Raw genomic sequence first — 19,393 nt, forward strand, 5'->3', positions numbered from 1 at the left:
TCCCACATCCACCATCAACACGTGACATACCTCCCAACATTTTTAGAATAGGAACAAGGGACTCCTATTAGCAACAGTATGTAGGCATAGGATACATGTCACTCCCTTAAAGGAGAATTATACAAAAAAAATGTATAGTTAAACCCACAAGTACTTTTGTTTAAAAAAAATATATATTTTAAAATTCACAAATGCAGCAATTTAGAAATTGGATAAAAGATCCTGTTCTATAAAACACTTTTCGAAAGATAAAAAGTGTATTTTATATACAACCCTAGAGATCAGACCAAAATGAGGAATAAATAAGGAGGGACAGAGGGACTTTGTTCCATATCAGGGACAGTCCCTCGAAATCAGGAACAGTTGGGAGCTATGAGTATGTCAATGTCCTAGGTGATTGTGTAACTGCAGAAATAGTTCTATTTATTTATTTATGGCATGTTGACCCTTTCAAGTCAATGACCTTCTTTTAGTAGTGAGATCACATGAACTAGATAGCTGTCATGCAGGTAAACAGTAGAAATAAGCCTTTACCTCTTTTCTTTCCTAGGAACTGCAACTCCCATGATGCAGCAGCACAGCAGCCTCTCCTCTTCTCATGTGCCAATAGCAAGCAACAAGTGGGGAGCTGCCCATGTATATAAAGGCTTGAGCTGCTCAGCTGTCACAGAAATCAGAGCTTTGCTGCTTATTCTGTATCAAAAGATGGATGCGATTCTGAACTGCACTGAAGAGTCTATGGGGCCAGATTATTACACTCTGCTAGGATGTGATGAGCTGTCAACGGTGTGTATGTCCAAATCAGCCTGCCTATTGCTGTGTCACAATGTATTCCATTGTCCTGTGCAATTTTGCATCTTTTTCTTTGATAAGACAAATGTATCCAATATCTGGATGCTGCAGGCGGGTCTTTTAATTATTTATACCTATTCAGATTGATTTAATTACACTTCATATAGACAGGGCTCACACTAGCATCCAATGTACTCAAATGACAGTTTCAGCTTTTATATGAAATCATTGTCATTTAATATGTTTCACAATTCCATATATGTCTGGGACCACACAGTACAGGATATATTTTATATTCATTTCTGTATGTACATATTTATATTGTATTAGTGAATGCCAGTATTACAATTTACTAATTTAGGACATTTTTTTTTTTAGATAATGTATTCCAAATATTCTTTACAAAAGGAGATAGGAAAATGTAAAAAGAAGATATATCAATTGATTTATACATTAATTAAAAAATATATTTAGGGCTAGTCCCACATTATCTATGTTCTTTTATGTTATAAAGGTATATAAGTCATTTACTTATAGGGGCCATTTATTAAGAAGAATAATAGGACAGGCTATGTGCAATCAGTTGGCAATCATCTATATTTATTGTGATTTGCCTAATATGATAAATATTGAAATCTGATTGGTTGCTCTGGGTGATTTCACATTGTACATCATGTTTGCACTTTTGGTACGTGTGTCTGTACTGCTCCATTGTATAACTTCAGCAGATCTACATGGAAATACATAGAAATTGCTGGTTTGTAATGATAATTTCATATATTTTCTGCAGGTTTTATTAATCTACCATCTGTACATTTCCACCCTAAGTAGCTATAAAAAGTATATATTTTTGGCATGTTTGTTTTTTTAGATGGAAGTGATTGCTTTTGCTGTGTACGATTCTTAGCTTTCCAGTGACACATGTTACGCATTTGTCTTCTACATTAATCACACAAGATAATTATGCTGTTTGTTTTCCTTGACGTCAAAGAGGACTTTATTACTTTGCTAGGCAATGCATACCACCCACTCTGTCACCAAAGAGGCATACAAGATCAGCGCAATAGTAGCACAAGCGGACATCGTGTTCATCAATGAGCTAAAAAATCTGCTGTGATTTATCTTTGCACAGTTTTCATACTCGGAGTGTGACCTATAAAACCTAAATCTGACTTATCACAAATCACTGAGTTCTTTAATTAAAGTACAACATCAGTTACAATTTGTGGCCCATAGCACATAGCCATTAGGATGCTCAAACTAATAGATCAGAGCTGTATCTTGGACTTTGCAATGCAACACATCACCCACAACCGCTAACTGCCTGATATCAGGGGGTATGTGATGTAATCTAATGGAAAAATCTTTGTAGCCCATCCAGCTGTCTATCTAATCCTACTACTCCAATGAAAGAAAACAATATACGTTAAAATACTAACTGCTTTCTTAGAGTTATTGAAAATGCTATTTTGATTTGCTGTCTGCATAAAGCATTAGGCAACCAGATAGTATTGAACCCTACTTTATTGCTGGGCATCTCAAGAATGACATGATCTACTATGGGTATAGAAGCATCCTTGGTAGTCTTTGCATTTTCTACTCTTTACTACATCAATGACTCTTCCCTTGCTTATTGCTTTACCTCCGAGGATATATTTTGATATAAAATCCCTCATAAGGGCATCAGTTTATGGCATAGATATGCTACAACACCACAGATCTCATTTTTTAGCATGTCTGCATGATGACCATTTGATCACATTGAAAAGGATTTCTCGGATATCTTTTTTTCTTGAGCTCACTACTTTGTGAAATTAAAAAAAATAATGTTGAACATGAAAATGATTTTTCAGATAGGCTTCTTTTCTGTGTTGTTTATGGAGGAGTCTGGTTTCTCTCTCGTCTATTGATGGACACATAAAGTCTCTCACCTTCAGGTTATGTTGCCACATACAGGATGATTGGACCCTGGCAAACAAGCTGAAAGCAAACCTAGGATAGCACCTCTCACAACCAGCATGCCCCAGTTTTTTTCTAGTGTCATAGAAGGATGGACATCTTTTCTGCAGCCATGCTGTATTAAAGACTAACTTTTTCTTTTTTTTTTGCTAGACCCCTCTTTTCTTTTTCAATTGCTACCAGCTGCTCAGATTTTTGTGAGTACCTGTGGCCTTGCCTCATTCCCTAAGCTTACACATTGCCTTATTGTCAAACAATCACAACATGTCTGTTTGCCATTGTATCAGATGGCCCCCAGGTACACCCCCCCCTCCATGAAACTTCTACCTGCTTTGCAGAATCGAGATGGAGGGCACTCCAGTAATCCTCTTTGCTCTTGACTTGCCCACACGGATCTGTTACACCAACCTGGCAAGACTTCTGCCATGTGCTTTATGGTCTCTGCCAGATTGTCTGGATCTTCTATCCCAAGGACTGATTTTCCATCCTGCTTCACAATCGCTAGCCTACTGCCATGGCTGTTGAAGAACAGGTTCTGAGAGACAGGGCTTTCTTTGAGTCTGGGATTCCTAAGAAGCAAAAAAAATACTTCTTAGATATAGAATTCACATTTGACTTGGTGTGGGTTTTTTGGATGAATTTTCTCCTTCTTACAACTTGGTCAGGACTCAGCTCTATCAAGGGTCAAGTTCTTGCCATTTCTATTATGTTTTAGAGACCACTGGCTTCTCACTCTTTTATTAAGATATTTGTACAAGGGGGCTTCCATATAGCTTCCTTGTCCATTTCCCTGTGACCCATGGTGTGGTTGCCATTATTGTATAGCTTGCACACTGTATTCGGTGTGGGGACATTTTGGACACCTTCAGCTGCCATTGTGCTGTTTCTAGGCTTCTAATGTTTCCCTGCATCTTTAGGGAGGAATGTGCTTCCTTTAGGCATTCCTGCCCTTAATTTACCACTGCTACATATGCTCCAACTTGGAGACTCTCAAATACTATATATGGATTAGGACCACACTTTACAGAGGAGCCGCAGCAAGGCAGTGTATCTTCCACCTATACTTGAAAATGTGTGCAACTAAAACCTCAGTTTTTAACGTAAATTGATAGACAGTTTTTTTTTTTTTTTTGTTTTTTGCAGGTTAGCTGGTAAGTGTGCTGTAAAATTCTTTTCTTTTTTTTTTTTGCAAAGAAATTCCACCATCTCTAGGTGGCTCAAGCAGACCATCATGCAAGGATTTCATTCCACCCTTTTCAGTCAAGGTGCACTCTACTTGATCTAATAAGTGTCCCTTGGGCTTTTCAGCATCAAACACCGTTTCCCAGATTTACAAAGCTGCCACCTAGTATTCCGTTTACACATTAAGATGAAGGTCCTTCATGTGGCTCTTTAACTTAAAGAAAGATTCAGATTTCCTGTTCTTTTCTTGGGCCTTTTAGCATTTGATTTTTGTGTTGTCCACCCTCAGTTGGACCCGAAGGTAATGACTTCCTGTGTCCCTCAATGGACACCAAGAAAATTATTTTACGGTGAGTACAAAAATCCCCTTATGAGAATGGAAATCACAGTGATAAGGAGCAGATTAAAACATTTTTTTTTTTTTTAACTTTATGGTTATATTATTAAGTAATCAGGCAAGGAAAAATGAAATGTTTTTCTGCCTTCTAATGTAACCCCTGATGCTATAGCAGAAATAAGAAGAGAATTGGACCTTCTTAACTCTGTTTTATCTCAGAAATCTACAAATTATGCAAAATGGTCACACCAAATTTTATCATGTATCATTCAGTGGCATTTTATGAAATCAGTGGGCCTGTGTGCAAGATCATAAGCTGGGCCCTATTACTTGATTTAAAAAAAGACCAAAAACGGCATGCTTAGTGTGAAAGAGTGGGCATTATCATTGTGGCTGGGGTGTTGCTTATGTTGTAAAGGACCTGGGGCCTGTTTAGCCACTTGCCGACCGGTCACGTTGACTGTACTGCGGCAAAGTGGTTCGTTATCGTCCAGCGACGTAGTACTACGTCGCTGGACTCCTCCCCCTGTAGGCGGCACTCACGCGCCGCCGGAGGCGTGCTCCCGCTGTTTTCAGTCACAGCGGGAGTCGGGCCAGGGGAGGAGAGGCGGCGATCGCCGCTGCTCTTCCTCGATCGTCGGGGAATCTAGTTTGGAGATCCGCCCGCTTGTGTAAACAGAGTGGGCGGATCTCCTAAGTGACAGGGAGTGACAGATTGCAGTGTTCAGCATAGCTGAACATGCGATCTGTCCCTGACTCACTCAGTCACCTCCCCCCACACACGTTAGTAAGCACCAGGCATACATTAACCCCTCCCTCTCCAATAAAATTAACCCCTTCCCTGCCAGTGTCATTTTTACAGTAACAGTGCATATATATAGCACTGATTACTGCAGTAATGTCACTGGTACCCCCAAAAGTGTCAAAAATGTCAGTCAAGGGTCCGATCTGTCCGCCGCAATGTCGCAGTCCCGCAAAAAAAATAGCAGATCGCCGCCATTACTCGTTAAAAAAAAACACCAAAAATGACAGAAATCTTTCCCTTAGTTAGTAAACGCAATAACTTTTGCGCAAACCAATCAAAATATTGCTTATTGTGATTTTTTTTACCAAACATAGGTAGCAGAAAACAAATTGGCCAAAAATTCAAAAAATTTTGATTTTTACATTTTTTGGGGGGGAATTTCATATAAAAAAATGTTAAAAATATTGTTATTTTTTCAAAATAAACGCTCTTTTTTTGTTTATAGCGCAAAAAGTAAAAATCACACAGGTGATCAAATACCACCAAAAGAAAGCTCTGTTTGTGGGAAAAAAAGGACGTAAATTTTGTTTGGGTACGTCGTCGCACGACCGCGCAATTGTCAGTTAAATTCGCACAGCGCCGAATCGCAAAAAGTGGCCCAGACATAAGACAGCAAAATCCTCCGGTGGTAAAGTGGTTAGGAACCATACCTGGAGTAGTAAAACGTCACGCGTAAGCTGTTCACTAAACTGCCCTTCTAAGCTACAGTATTTGGAGTTCTGTACTTATAAATTGACATTTAAGAAAGAGGAGGAAGAAGAAATGAACTTCTTTATTAACAGTGCAAAGAACTGTACAGTCATAGCAATCAAAAGCGTTGTTCATTTTTTCTAAGCTGCTTAAAGCTGATTATTGGTTGCTGTGGAGAATTGCACAAGGATGCTCTTTGCAATATACTGTATGTGATAATGCTGATAAACTTCTAAACAAAAACAGCAGATGTTGTGCTACGTGAATTGCATCCTACACCTGTGTGGTCTGTCATAGTCATTTCCTGTCCTTTCATTGACAGGTGAGCAGCTATGACTCAGCCAAGGCTTATTTTCCATAAGGGAAAAACCACAAAGAAAATCAATCCTGACAGGTCCCTGGTGCTCCAGGGGAATAACTGACCATTGTCAGGATGAATCTAACAGTACAGTACAATCTACAGTAAGATGTGTACACAGAACCACAGCTAATACATGCTTGTGTGTGCTTTTTATGCAGGTTGAACAAATTATTGCTGAATATAGAGTCAGAGCCCTTGAATGCCATCCAGACAAACACCCAGGAAACCAGAAAGCAGGTAAATTTATTTCCAAATTTCATAACAAGAAAATGATACCTGAATCAACTCCAAGCAAAAGTGAAAAATAAATTTAAAGCGGAGTTCCACCCTCTTTTTCAACTAAATGGATTTGAGTAGGCATATGCTTTTTAAAAAAGAATTGGGCAATATTTTTTTTTTTTGGGTCACTTACCTTATTTTAAAGGAATCTTTGTCCAACCCGACTTCCTCCTTCTGCGGCCGCGGCCCTGGACGTCACTTCCGGTTTCGCATTGCGTCCTGGGTGATGTGTGTCATCAATCCCAGGAGGCAATGGGCATGGCCGGCCGCTCCTCTGATTCCCGATTGCAATCTACAGCGCATGCGCTAGATTGCGATCGGCATTCTGGGTAGCCAGAAATCAGGAAGAAGGACACAGCAGGGGAAAAAGCGGCTTCAGATGCCGACACCGCAGATGGCCGCGCTCTGCAATCAATTTTAAATGTAAGAAATTATCAACAATTAAAAATGGTACTGTACTGTAATGTGAGGATAGTGTTAATGTAATTGGCCATTTGTTAGTATTAAGGGGGTATTTTTAGTTTAAAAAAGTGTTTTCGGCCGGAACTCCGCTTTATGCATTTCAAAAATCTTGCACCCTATAAAACAAAAATTAGATTTTGGCATCGGTATCTTTGGAATTAAGAAGGGTTGATTTTCGATGCAGAAGATTAAAGTGCAGGAGAGGTGATATGCAAGAAAGAAGTTCAATGTATGGATGATTAGTGTGAACATAGTGTTAGGTTTACGGGGTGGGTTAGTGTGGGGCTATTGCTAGAGTTACAAGCAGGAATAATGTGAAGTTAGGGTTTATGTAAGGTTAGTGTTAGGGTTACAGGGAGGATTAGTTGTGAAGTCAGTGTTGGGATTGCATGGTAAATAAGTATGAAGTTATTCCAAGGGTTATTACTGTGAGGATTAGCTTTAGGACTACCGAAAGGGTTAATTTGTGGGTAGTTTTAAGGTTATAGGAAGGGTTAGTATGAGGGTTAGCTTTTAGGGTTAAATGGGGGATTAGTGTTAGGGTTAAATGAAGGGCTAGTGTGAGAATTACAGTATCCCTAAGGGTTATAGGGAGGGTTAGTGTGAAGTTAATGTTAGGTTTAATCGTTTGAGGGGTACCATAAAGGTTACATGGAAAGATAGCATGTGGTTGGTGTTAGGGTTATAGGGAGAGTTAAAGTTAGGGTTATAGGGATAGCTAGCTGTAAGAAGTGAAGGTTAGCTTTAGAGTTATAGGGAGGGTTTGTTAGAGTTAAGTGGATGGTGTGAGGGTTAAGGTTACGGGAACGAATAGCGTTAGGGGTATACTTAGTTGGGGCATCATTTTCTGTGCCAGGATCTCTGCAGCAAAATGTGCCAGTGCCAAACTAAAAGCACTGAAAGCCAATAGATATTGACTAATGGCATTTATCTTGAAAGAAAGTGATGGAATAGGAACAGTTCTTTTTCAATCTGCTTGATCAGTTAAATCCTTAAAAGATTGTTGAGGGCTCCCCATAGACATGTGATTGTCTCCTGCTTGAGCCTAAAACACTTAGACAAGGGAACTGACAACCCACGCCTGTCTGTAGCTTAGGCCCTGTTCACACCTTTTTGTTTAAGCATGCACGTTGGTTTGTAAAACAGTGGAGGGGTCATAGAAACACATCTTACCCAATGAGGCTGTTTACATCTATGTGCTATGTGGCACTGCATTTTGAAAAAATGAGACATGTCCTGTTTTTGTGCATCTTATATGCACTCTGAATCCCAGAGAAGTCAATTGCACTGCATTAAAATGCACATACAGTACATTTGCATGCATTTACAGCCCCTGGTAGTAGATCTCTCCAAAGTCCACAACATTGTCATTGCAGGAAACTAGTCCTCATTGGCCAAACCAAAAGCACATGCTGCATGAAAATGTATATAACACATCTAAAACTCACAGTAACGTATAGAAAAAAAAAAGATGGCAACATGCTATAACAGACTTTAAAAAATAGACAAAAGTGGACACCATAGATGTGAACCTGGTGCCTAATTGACTGGGAATGTTCTTTTTAGGGCATTTTAATATTTGTGTACCTACATTTATCAAAAGTCTGTGTGAATACTGGTCACCACATGTCAATGTCATGTTATATAGTATATACCTGTATCAATTATCATTGTAATTAATATTATACAGGATAGTTACAATACAATATAAGAGAGTTAGGAAGGCCCTGCTAATAAGAGTTTATGATCAAATAGGGTGGGGAAAGTGGTACAAAAGGTAATAACTGTAAGTGATGAGCTGATGGAAGATTTAAAAATTTAGTTGTTGTTAGGTGGAGGCGGGAGACTTCCCTGAAGAAATTAATTTCCAGGGATTGCCAAAAGGTGGACAGAGTAGGACATAGCTAGACAGACTGAGGTAGAGAGTTCCAAGGATAGGTGAGGCTCTAGAGAAGTCCTGGAGCCGAGCATGAGAGGAGGGGGCAGGGGAGCTAGAGAGCAGAAGATTTGTCATGAATGGCTTTGTATGTTGTTAGTATTTTTTATTTAATGTGTTGCGCAATCGGAAGCCAGTGGAGGGATTGGCAGAGAGGGGTAGTGGACACTGAGTGGTTGCTATGGTAAATGAGTCTGGCACCAGTATTCATGATAGACTCAAGGGGAGATATCCAGTGTAGAAGTAGGTGAGTAGGCCTAAGAAATGTCTGTGCATTGTCTGTGGATTATTGTTAATGAATGCTGAGCCGAGTTTTGTTTATAGTAACTGTATTATAAGAAATAACACAACCTAAGTGTAAAATATGTATATAGTATTATACATCGTAGAAGTCTGTTGCTCTTCAATAACATTCAACCTAGGGTTTACTATTTTGATGTGGGCTCAAAGCTATCGGAGGTACTCTTTCCTTATGTTTCAAAATTAGAGATTCATGCCAGGGGCTGCCTGCCAATTGTCCACACTTGGAATTAATCCTCCCTAATGGTTGATGGACAATACTGAACACAGATTGGTTGACCCTCCAGTTGAAAAGTTCAGATCTGTAGGGACAACCAAATTGCTTGGAGTTTTAGACTGTCGATCAGGTGACAGGATTCCCCTGGTACCAAGTCCCCTGGACTGACAAGGTGTCTAGGACTTTGTCCTTTAGGCTGGCATGTGTTTTTAGGGTCTTCTAAGACATTGGGAGAAAGGATTTTCCTAACATCTGAAATGGATACCAGGTTTCCCAAAGGCTAGCAGATGTCCCACCATAAGTGGGGTGTTTCTTCATGTCAAAGACAACTGGCCTACAGGTTTCAAAGGTATTGAGGCCCAGGGTTGAACTAGGCCCCTGACTTTAGTCTGGCCTTGGAAGTTGAATGCTTGGGAGCAACAAAAGGAATTTTGTTTGGCCTCTGCTGGAGCATATGAAAACTTTCACCCATAGTCCAAATCCTTCTGTAGGCAGCAGTAAATCCCAATTGTCTCCTAATCCTGTGTCCTATAATGAACGAGAAATTTAGTTTAAATTAGTCTTGAGCATAATGCTGGTTTTCTGATTTGTAAATGATTTTGAAGTACCATTCAATGTTTACTGAATTACAGAACACTATATTTTGTTTTATGTAACTGTTCTTAATATAAACAGGCAAGTCTGGCATATACAGGCAAGGGTGGCATATATTTCGGTAAATCATGCCCTTGTGCAGACCTCAGATCCTTTGCTTTATTTTTATTAAAGTAAAATAGTAAAATCTTTGTAAATTTTACCTTATCAATGGATGTCAATGCTAAATTGTGGTGAGCCATTGGACTGGCCATCATCACCATTTAGCTGTGCTATCTCTGCCCTAATTTACTTTAAACCCTTAATCCTAATTTATGCTGACAATCGAGTCTCTGATCACACATTGTTACATTGCAGTTGAAGAGTTTCAAAAACTCCAGCAAGCCAAAGACGCCTTAACAAATGAAGAACTTCGTGCTCAGTACGATTACTGGAGACGGAGCAAAATCAAGATCCCGTTTACGCAATGGGAAGCTTTGCAGGATTCTCTAAAAATGGTAAGTTTTTTTAATTATAGTAGTGTAAGGGCCCTGCTCTAGGCTTGAATATTCCTAATTACATTTAGTGTGATTTGAAACTAGGCTGTAACCAGCCTGAGCTCTGTTTATATATTTCCGGACTCTGCTGAATCCCCCAATCTCAGTTGATTGCTTCTGCCTGTTACTGTTGAGGAGGTTTCATTAATCAAAGTGGGAAAGACAATCACGGAGTTATGAATATTTGTCTGATCCAACCAATCTCTGGAGTTTTTTGTTCAGTGGTGTGGATTAAGGAGAGGATAACAGAAAATCCATGGCAGCATACATATGATAGTATGCTGCCATGTTGGCGCCAGGAAAATGGAAAATTGTATCAAATACTTACCGTAATTTTCCTATCCTGGTGCCAATGCATAGCAGCATGCTACCATATGTATGCAGCCATGTTGGTGCCAGGATAATTGTTTTGAGCACCTATCTGGAGTGTTCTTTCTGACCTGGGCTTCTGCCTGGAAAGGATATCTATAAAAAGTGTGCCTTCTATTTGGGCCTTTTTCTGACCTGGGCTTCTACCTAGAAAGAATATTCATAAAAAAGCTTCCCTTCTATTTGAGCCTTTCCTGAGTGGAGGCATGTACTGAAAGCCCAACAACTTTAGCTGCCCTGTTGGAGGGGATATATTCAAAGAGAGGTGGGCAAGAATGGAGCATCTGTGTGAACCTTTTTGTTGAAGAGTTTTGCAGAAGGGCTGTGTAGAAGCTATGCTGGACATTGCAAGAAGGATTCATTGCTCAGTAATCAAGGTAGCTTTGACTGCTATTACAGGTTCAAGGGCCAAATTGATAGAAAGATCACAATGCAAATTAAGGAAGACTGTGACTGCTCTTACAAGGTACCCATCATAGGGGATCACCTCACCACGTAATTCTGCATCACCCCCAAGAGGAGAGGGGCTACATTTATTTTATTTTTATTTTTTTGGATAGCTTTAATTTATAGGAAAGTAGTTTTAAAAGACTGTAACCACACATGTACCTGCAGTGGCTTTGTTAGGTCTGGATTTTTTGTTACAGGCATGCTTACGTGCTGGTGGGTGTGTGTAATATGGCCTGGAGAACACTGAAACTTGATTGGAGGAAAGCTTTCCTTTGGCATTGGAGTGTGTTTTGACAGTATAGCATGCTGTTGTGCAAGAATTTGCTTCAATAGATTTCCGTGGTTTCAAAACACTTTCTCTTTGAACCTAGCAAATAAACATTTCCTAATCCAAACGTAGTAGAATACAGATGAGTTGTTGCTCTGTAGTAACCCTCTTTAGTTATACTTCTTTTTTTACCTTGGCATAGTTTGATGTGAGTCACTTGATGGGCTTCAGTATAATAATATGCTATAATTGAAATCTGTTGTGACACAGTAACTATGATCTCTGTTAAAGTAAATTTTTCATTAAATTCCGATTTTTCCCTTGTTTTACTACACTGGCATCAACAGCAAAACTAAGGCTAGGGCTACAAGGAATAACTATTTGCTGGCAGTCATCTAAACAGGTTAAAGCTAGTTGGGGGATCTATTAGTACCTTAAAGCCCCCTTTTTTCTTTTCTTTTATAACAAACATAATATACTTACGTGCTATGTTTAATGATAAACCATTTTTTGACTCATTATTATTCATATATATACTGTATATATATATATATATATATATATATATATATTGTCTATACCTAGATCACTTGTGTGTAGCCAAACCTTAACATAGACAGGGTCCTGCTGAAATCTCCCTTTTAAACTAGTAGTTACAGAACTGTCTGTTTTTTACAAAGGCTTTAAAACACAAGCTTATACTTCAAAAGTGTTTTTATCCTAATATCATTTTTATATTTGTATTTTAGCGTCTTTTTTATATTTACAGTATATACTGTATTAACATAATTTGCAGAACTATATGTAGGGCATAGGGCATCTGGGTCTCAAGGCTAGAAGTGTTTGATGTACATCGGAAGGCCCAAAATAGCCCCCACTAGTCCTAAAATAAAAAAGACACATATTTTTGGGCTAAATGCTGGACAGATTAGCACAAGAATGTAGAGCAATTATTTCTCCACCTTATTGTTCACTTGGATATCGATTGGACTAAATGAAAAATTTGGTTGTATGATCACAGCATCAGTAGGTGTATGTGGCTTTTAAGCCTAGTGTCCGGATCAGAGCCGCTGATAAGGCAGTACAGCCAGCCCTCCTGTACTGGGCCCGAGCCCCAGCAGTTGAAATGGGGGGCCCGAGCACCTGCTAAGAAGGAGGGCCGGCTTATTGCAGACACTGATCCTTTTCTGCCTCCCCCCTACAGCACTGCCAGCTTCTCCTCTTCTTTCCCCATCCAGCTGCACTGCAGGGGGATTGGTTCTAGCAAATGTGCCCCTTCCATCTGCTGTCTGGGCCCCCCTGTGTGCCCCTTTTCCCTGCAGTACTTCCAGGCTTTCCTCCTCTCCTCTCCCGCCAGCAGCTGCTGCGGGCACTAAGGAGGATGTTTCAGGATGAAGAGCGGAGTAAGGGACCAGTAAATATGTCATTTACTAGCCCCTTCAATTCCTGAATGAACACAGTGAGCAATCCGTACCAATCACTCCTGTGTCTATTCATCACTGAAGCATAGTAAACTCTGCTTACTTTGCTTCAGTTTGTGAATAAGCAGGAAGCCTCAGAGTGCTTCCTATTCATTCATCTGTGCAGATGAGGCTGTAGAGAAAGAAATAGCCGCACATCCAGGGATTCCAATAGGTTTCAAATACCTTTATTTCCAAAAAGTTGCAAGTGATGACACCAAAGATACCAGCATGAAGTCTCGTAGACGCGTTTCACACATACATCTTGTGCTTAATCATTACTGGTAATGATTAAGCACAAGATGTATGTGTGAAAAGCGTCTACGAGACTTCATGCTGGTGTCTTTGGTGTCATCACTTGCAACTTTTTGGAAATAAAGGTATTTGAAACCTATTGGAATCCCTGGATGTGCGGCTATTTCTTTTCCTACAAGTGTTCCCACGGAGGCAGGCCGGGGCCAGCACTCTATTGGATATCCTATCTCCTGGCAATCACCACACACTATACACCTGGAGCAGTGTCTTTCCTTTCTTCAGTATCCAGGCTGTAGAGAAAGTGACTGATAAATCTATGTCCTCAGTCAGGTAGGCTGTATGGGGCCCCGTGATTTCTAACAGCAGCCCTGGTCAGGATCAACATGCTGAGCGTACAGGTCATTGAAATATGGTTACATGTACAAGCATGGGTCAGGTCAGGCAGGCAAATCACTGTCCTGGTCACTGGAAGCCTACAGAATTTCCCTATGCTTATACCCAGTGATATGGCTGCACACAGAATGTTTAATGGTTCTGCTTAGGACCAGTCCCAAGAAGATGTGTAGTTAGTGACTGGTATTTTTTAAATAATGTTTTTCACATTGATACTTAAAAGGGGGTTGAAACATATTTTACATGTTCTATAGTAGACTATACTGTAGATGTATTAAAGTGGAACTAAACCCCTAGAATTAAATAATTCCACCTTCCAGAGAGCTAGAGCAGTGGTCCTCAACCCTGGCCTACAGGGCCCACTAACAGGCCAGATTTTCAAGATAACTGAAATACATCCCAGGTGATATCATTTGCTGCTCAGTGATTGCAGTACTCTAGTCTGCATCTCCCCAAGGTAATACCTAAAATCTGGCCTGTTAGTGGGTTACATCCCTCACTGGACATTGTCACCTTCTCCCTGGCCCCTTCTGGGAGCCAGACTTTCAGCCTCTTGATTGGCCAGTGGGTGAATGGTATCTTCCTTTGCATGCGCACAAGAGTCAGTCATTTCAGCTCAACGGGAGTGTGCCAGGAATGCATGTTGAGCTGCACATGCGCAGCTAAGTGTACATTCAAAAGAATGAAGCAGGCAGGTATGAAGAGAGATTGCATGTCTTTTCTGCAATAAAGTGCTGCCTGCTTGCAGTTTTTACTACTTGCGTTTAGTTCCACTTGAAATCAACACAACAATTGTATATAACTTGATGATATATTAGTAAATTCTGTTTATGTATCTTTTTAGTCAATGCATTGGGCTGTACAGAACAAGAAGGAAGCGATGCTGGAGGCTCCAAACAAGCCTTCAGATGGAGCACAAGATGACATCACAAATGATGCGGAAGAAAAGAACAACCCGTTCAGCGGTGAAAATGAGAATTGCACATTGGAGGAAAATATCGATTTACTGTCACCTAAAAGTCCTGAAGGTAACACCAGAATTAGTGTCTCTCAATCTATTGTGATCAAGCTCCTAAATGTTAAAGAAGAGCTTTAGGCAAAACTTTTGTTTTCATTTTGGATACAGTAAGTGAGGTTTATAACCCCTGTCAGTTATTTTTGCCACCTGTGTCCTATTGGGTAGATTTACCTTTTACTTCTTGTCCCAAAGCCAAAACAGGAAGTGAGAGGAAATTCTTGCAAATTAAAGGAATCTCTTGGGGTCACCAGAACATTTGCTGTCCCCATTGGAAGATTTCCGCTCTATTATTCTTCTGGGGATTTTTTGTCTTTTTCTTTCCTTCTCCATTCTTTCTTTCTTTAATTTTTAATGATAATGGTAAACAGGACAAACAGAGATAGTGAATCTCCCCAACAAAAAAAGGTACTTAGCCTGACAAGTAGCGGTCCATTGTGTGCTACAGGAACCGTTCTAATAGGAGCGACACAAGTCGCTCCGACTTAGAAAAAGGTTCCTGTACTACTTCGGGGCGACCTGGAGCGACTTGCATAGACATTCGTTATATGAAGTCAGTGCAAGTCGCGCCGAGAAAAAGGTTCCTGTACTACTTCGGGGCGACCTGGAGCGACTTGCATAGACATTCGTTATATGAAGTCAGTGCAAGTCGCGCCGAAGTTGCGGTGCACTCGACTTCAAAGTTCGCCCCCGAAGTCATGCCGCGTTAGTGTGAACCGGCACTTAAACAACACTGACTTTTTTATTTTTCATTTTTTTAAAAAAGAAAACAAAAAAATAAATAAATAAATAAATAAATAAAAACAAACTTTTTTATTCAAAAAAATACATTTTAAAAATCTAATTTTTTCATACATGTAAGCCAAAATGTATTTTGCTACATGTAATTGGTAAAACAAAATCCAACAAGTTTATATTAATTTGTTTGCGTAAAAATTATAGTGTCTACAAGCGATGGTATATATACTAGATTTTTTATTCATTTATTTTATACTAGTAATGGCGGTGATCAGCAACTCATAGTGGAACTGTAAGGCCCCTTTCACACGAGCGGTTGCATTTCAGCTTTTAGCTGCAGGTAGAGGAACTTATTTACTGCAGCTAAATGCAGACAATGCATTCCTATGGGCCCATTCACACACTGCGTTTAGCAACGTTTTCATAACATACAGTTTTGTGCATTTAAGAAAAATAAAGTTGAAAGCGTCCTATGAGCGGTGTACCGCAGCTATCTGTATATATGTAGTTAATCGCAGTACAAAGAAAAATAAGTAAACAGTTGCTATACAAAAGGTAAGAATTTACTACCAGAGCTAAACGCAGCCACATGTAAACGCATGTAGTTGCATGTAAACGCAGTGTACATGTATGTGAGTATTCTTCATGCTAGGAGTGTTGTAATTAAAAAAAAAAAAAACATGCTTTTACCAATGGAAGAACAACCGCCCATGTGAAAGGGGCCTAATAGTGTGGCGAACAATCTGACACTAACTGCCACTTTGTGGGAACTAACTAACTGCCAGTGACATTAATACAGTGATCAGTGCTAATAGTTTACACTCTCACTGTACTAATGACACTGGCAGGGAAGGGATTAAAATCTAGGGGCAATCAAAGAGTTCACTGGGTGCCTAAAAATATGGTCTGTGATTCGACGCAGGTCCCGGTCATGAATTATTACAAACTCCTGCTGTGTCCAATCACAGGGGAGTAGTCAAGTGGGGGCGCACGCACGCCTGAAACCCGGAAAAAGGCAGCGACATCTGAGTAGGCCACAGTATAGGCACTGAAGCGGGTTGACAATAATGTCATTATTAGCATTAGGGTCAGGGTTAGTGTCACTGTTAGCATTAGGGTCAGGGTTGGTGTAATTTTTGGCATTGGGGTTAGGGTCACTGTTAGCATTAGGGTCAGTGTTGGTGTCATTATTGGCGTTAGTGTCACTGTTAGCATTAGGGTCAGTATTGACGTTGGGGTTGGTGTCAGTGTTAGTGTGTTTAGGCAAGATTAAAAAAAAAGCAAAATGCGCTCTGTATCTTGGCCCCTTTACAGGTACAAAAAAACAAAACACACAAATAAATGGTATCCTTATTCACATCAGGAAGAGCTGTTTTTTTTTTTTACTTTTTGTGGTGTTTGGATCGTAGCAATGGTATAAATTTTACAGCAACAAAATTCTTTTTTTACTCTTTTTAAACCAGTTTACCTTTAACCACTTGCCGACCGCCGCCCGACTATATACGGCGGCGGTCAGCCCCTCCCAGGCAAAGTGACGTACCGGTACGTCACTAGCCTGGGAGCGAATACCCGACGAAGCCGGCGCGTGTGACCGGCGTACTCGATGTCCGCCGGTCACTCGCGATCGTCGATCACAGAGGGAGAAAGGCAGGCGGCTAGTGTAAACAAAGCCGCCTGTCATTCTCCCCTGTGTAAAAACACAGATCACTCGGTCCTGCTATGTAGGACCGTTCATCTGTGCTATTACACCACTAGCCACATCCAATGACAGTTAGAAACACGCCCCTAGGGACACACTTAACCCCTTCCCTCCCAGTGTCATTTTTACAGTAACAGTGCATATGTATAGCACTGATTACTGTAGTAATGTCACTGGTACTCCCAAAAGTGTTAAAAATGTCAGTCAAGGGTCCGATCTGTCCGCTGCAATGTCGCAGTGCCGCAAAAAAAAAAATCGCAGATCGCCGCCATTACGCGTTAAAAAAAACCAACAAAAATTACAAAAATCTTTCCCTTAGTTAGTAAATGCAATAACTTTTGCGCAAACCAATCAAAATACGCTTATTGTGATTTTTTTTACCAAACATAGGTAGCAGAAAACAAATTGGCCAAAAATTTAAAACATTTTGATTTTTAATTTTTTTTGGGGGGAATTTCATATAAAAAAATGTGAAAAATATTATTTTTGCAAAATTGTCGCTCTTTTTTTGTTTATAGCGCATGATCAAAAAAATCGCACAGGTGATCAAATACCACCAAAAGAAAGCTCCGTTTGTGTGAAAAAAAGGACGTCAAATTTGTTTGGGTACAGCGTTGCACGACCACGCAATTAACCGTTAAATTCACGCAGTGCCGAATCGTAAAATACCCCCTGGTCAGGAAGGGGGTAAAATCTTCCGGGGCTTAAGTGGTTAATACTATAAAAAAAAAAAAATCAGAAGTTACCAATTAACAGTTACCAACAAACTAAGGTCCAATTTGCCCCAAAAAACAAGTTCTGATTTACCTAGGGTACCGTACAGAGGCACAAACTTTCAGTTGGAGAGGAAGTGTCAGTGGAATATCAATATGGTCAACATCGCATTCATGTTCCATTGAGATCTACAAGTGATGGCACATGTAGTGCAATAATTCACAGACTTCTGTAAATGAATCAGATGACTGTGTGAGCGGAGCAGCCTTGCAGATTTGAAAAGTGACAGCTCCTGTGGGGGAGAGGAACCCCTGCACACTGTCATGGAGGGGAGGAGGGTTTTACAATTTTGCAAAAGATGCCTTTAACCAAAACACTCCCATTTCCACCAAGGATCCATTATATCTAGAATTTCTTAATAAATGAAAGGCAGGGGTACGTCACCTTACTGTGGCATACTGTACATACATCTGATTTATATTAAATGATCAGAAATACAGCGTTGGTGTGCTTATGGCAATTTTAAACCGTTAACAACCATTTATCTCTTGTTTGAATGTAGGAAGTCCAGACATGACATACTGTCTCCTGCGCTTCCGCTGGTCTGCCGAGGCTCCATCTGACCTTCTTCGAAAATTCAGAAATTATGAAATTTAAGATCTTTCAGTACTCTTTCCATGACATGCTTTTTCCTACTGTGTATAGTGTATAATGTAAACCTTATTTTTCTATTTACTCCATACTACCCAGAAATATTTTATTACAAGTCATCTCTTTGTACACATATTAATGTCACTTTACCATAGTAAAAGGTCACTTGCTATGTAAAATGGTCTTTGTTGTTCCAGTATTTAATGAAATGTTGCATGTTGTTTCCTGAATACATTTTAGATATTTGTTATTTTTGTATGGTTTTAATTATTTTGTCAATAAATTATATGCAGATTATCTTTAGATGTGTTTATTTTACCATACCAGCATTTGACCAGCAACAGTATATAATCCTAAATTACTGGATTTTTGACTTACCGTAAAATCCTTTTCTCTTAAGCTCACTGACAGACGCAGGACGCATATCTTGAAATCCATAGGGTTATACTGCCCCCTACAGGAGTAGGATACTAGGCAGAAAAAAAGTTCTGGTTACGCCTATGGGCAGTCTCAGAGGGTATACCCTCTCACGTCCTGCTATAGGATGTCAAGTTTTTTCTACCTAGTCAGGAGTAAGGACCTAAGTTCCTTGCTAGGATCTCTGGTCCTGGCAAGCTTTTTTAGAGAATTCCTTTTTTAGCTAGCTTTTTTTCTCCGAATTGTTCCCGTGAGATCTACAAGCAATCATGCCGGATCTGGGCGACGGGCTGGATGCTGAGATCCAGTGGTCACCCCAGCCAGCCGGCCTACGAGCGCGTGCAGGCCCTAGCTCCGCGCTGGGTCGGCCGCGACATAGTCCCGTTGGATGGGGACTGGTTAAACGTCCTGCCAGGTTGCATACAGCCGGTCTGCAACCCAGCCGCAGTGTTCGCTTTGACCGACACCCCCCCCCCACTGAGCGGCGAGGGGATTTGTCTGGAGTGGCGCCCGC

The 19,393-nt window shown here is 40.3% G+C and overlaps 1 protein-coding gene across 1 annotated transcript; it reads left to right on the plus strand.

Annotated features, from left to right (window-relative positions):
- Positions 1 to 581: 581 nt before the first annotated feature.
- On the plus strand, positions 582 to 18,759 carry DNAJC12 (DnaJ heat shock protein family (Hsp40) member C12). Its single transcript, XM_082269144.1, has 5 exons — positions 582 to 786; positions 6,285 to 6,363; positions 10,272 to 10,411; positions 14,490 to 14,673; positions 18,383 to 18,759. The coding sequence occupies exons 1-5, from the start codon at positions 706 to 708 to the stop codon at positions 18,466 to 18,468; spliced, it is 570 nt and encodes a 189-aa protein (XP_082125270.1). The 5' UTR covers positions 582 to 705; the 3' UTR covers positions 18,469 to 18,759.
- Positions 18,760 to 19,393: the final 634 nt, after the last annotated feature.

This window comes from Pelophylax lessonae (assembly GCF_965119305.1).
Source record: "Pelophylax lessonae genome assembly, chromosome: 9".
NCBI classification, from domain to species: domain Eukaryota; kingdom Metazoa; phylum Chordata; class Amphibia; order Anura; family Ranidae; genus Pelophylax; species Pelophylax lessonae.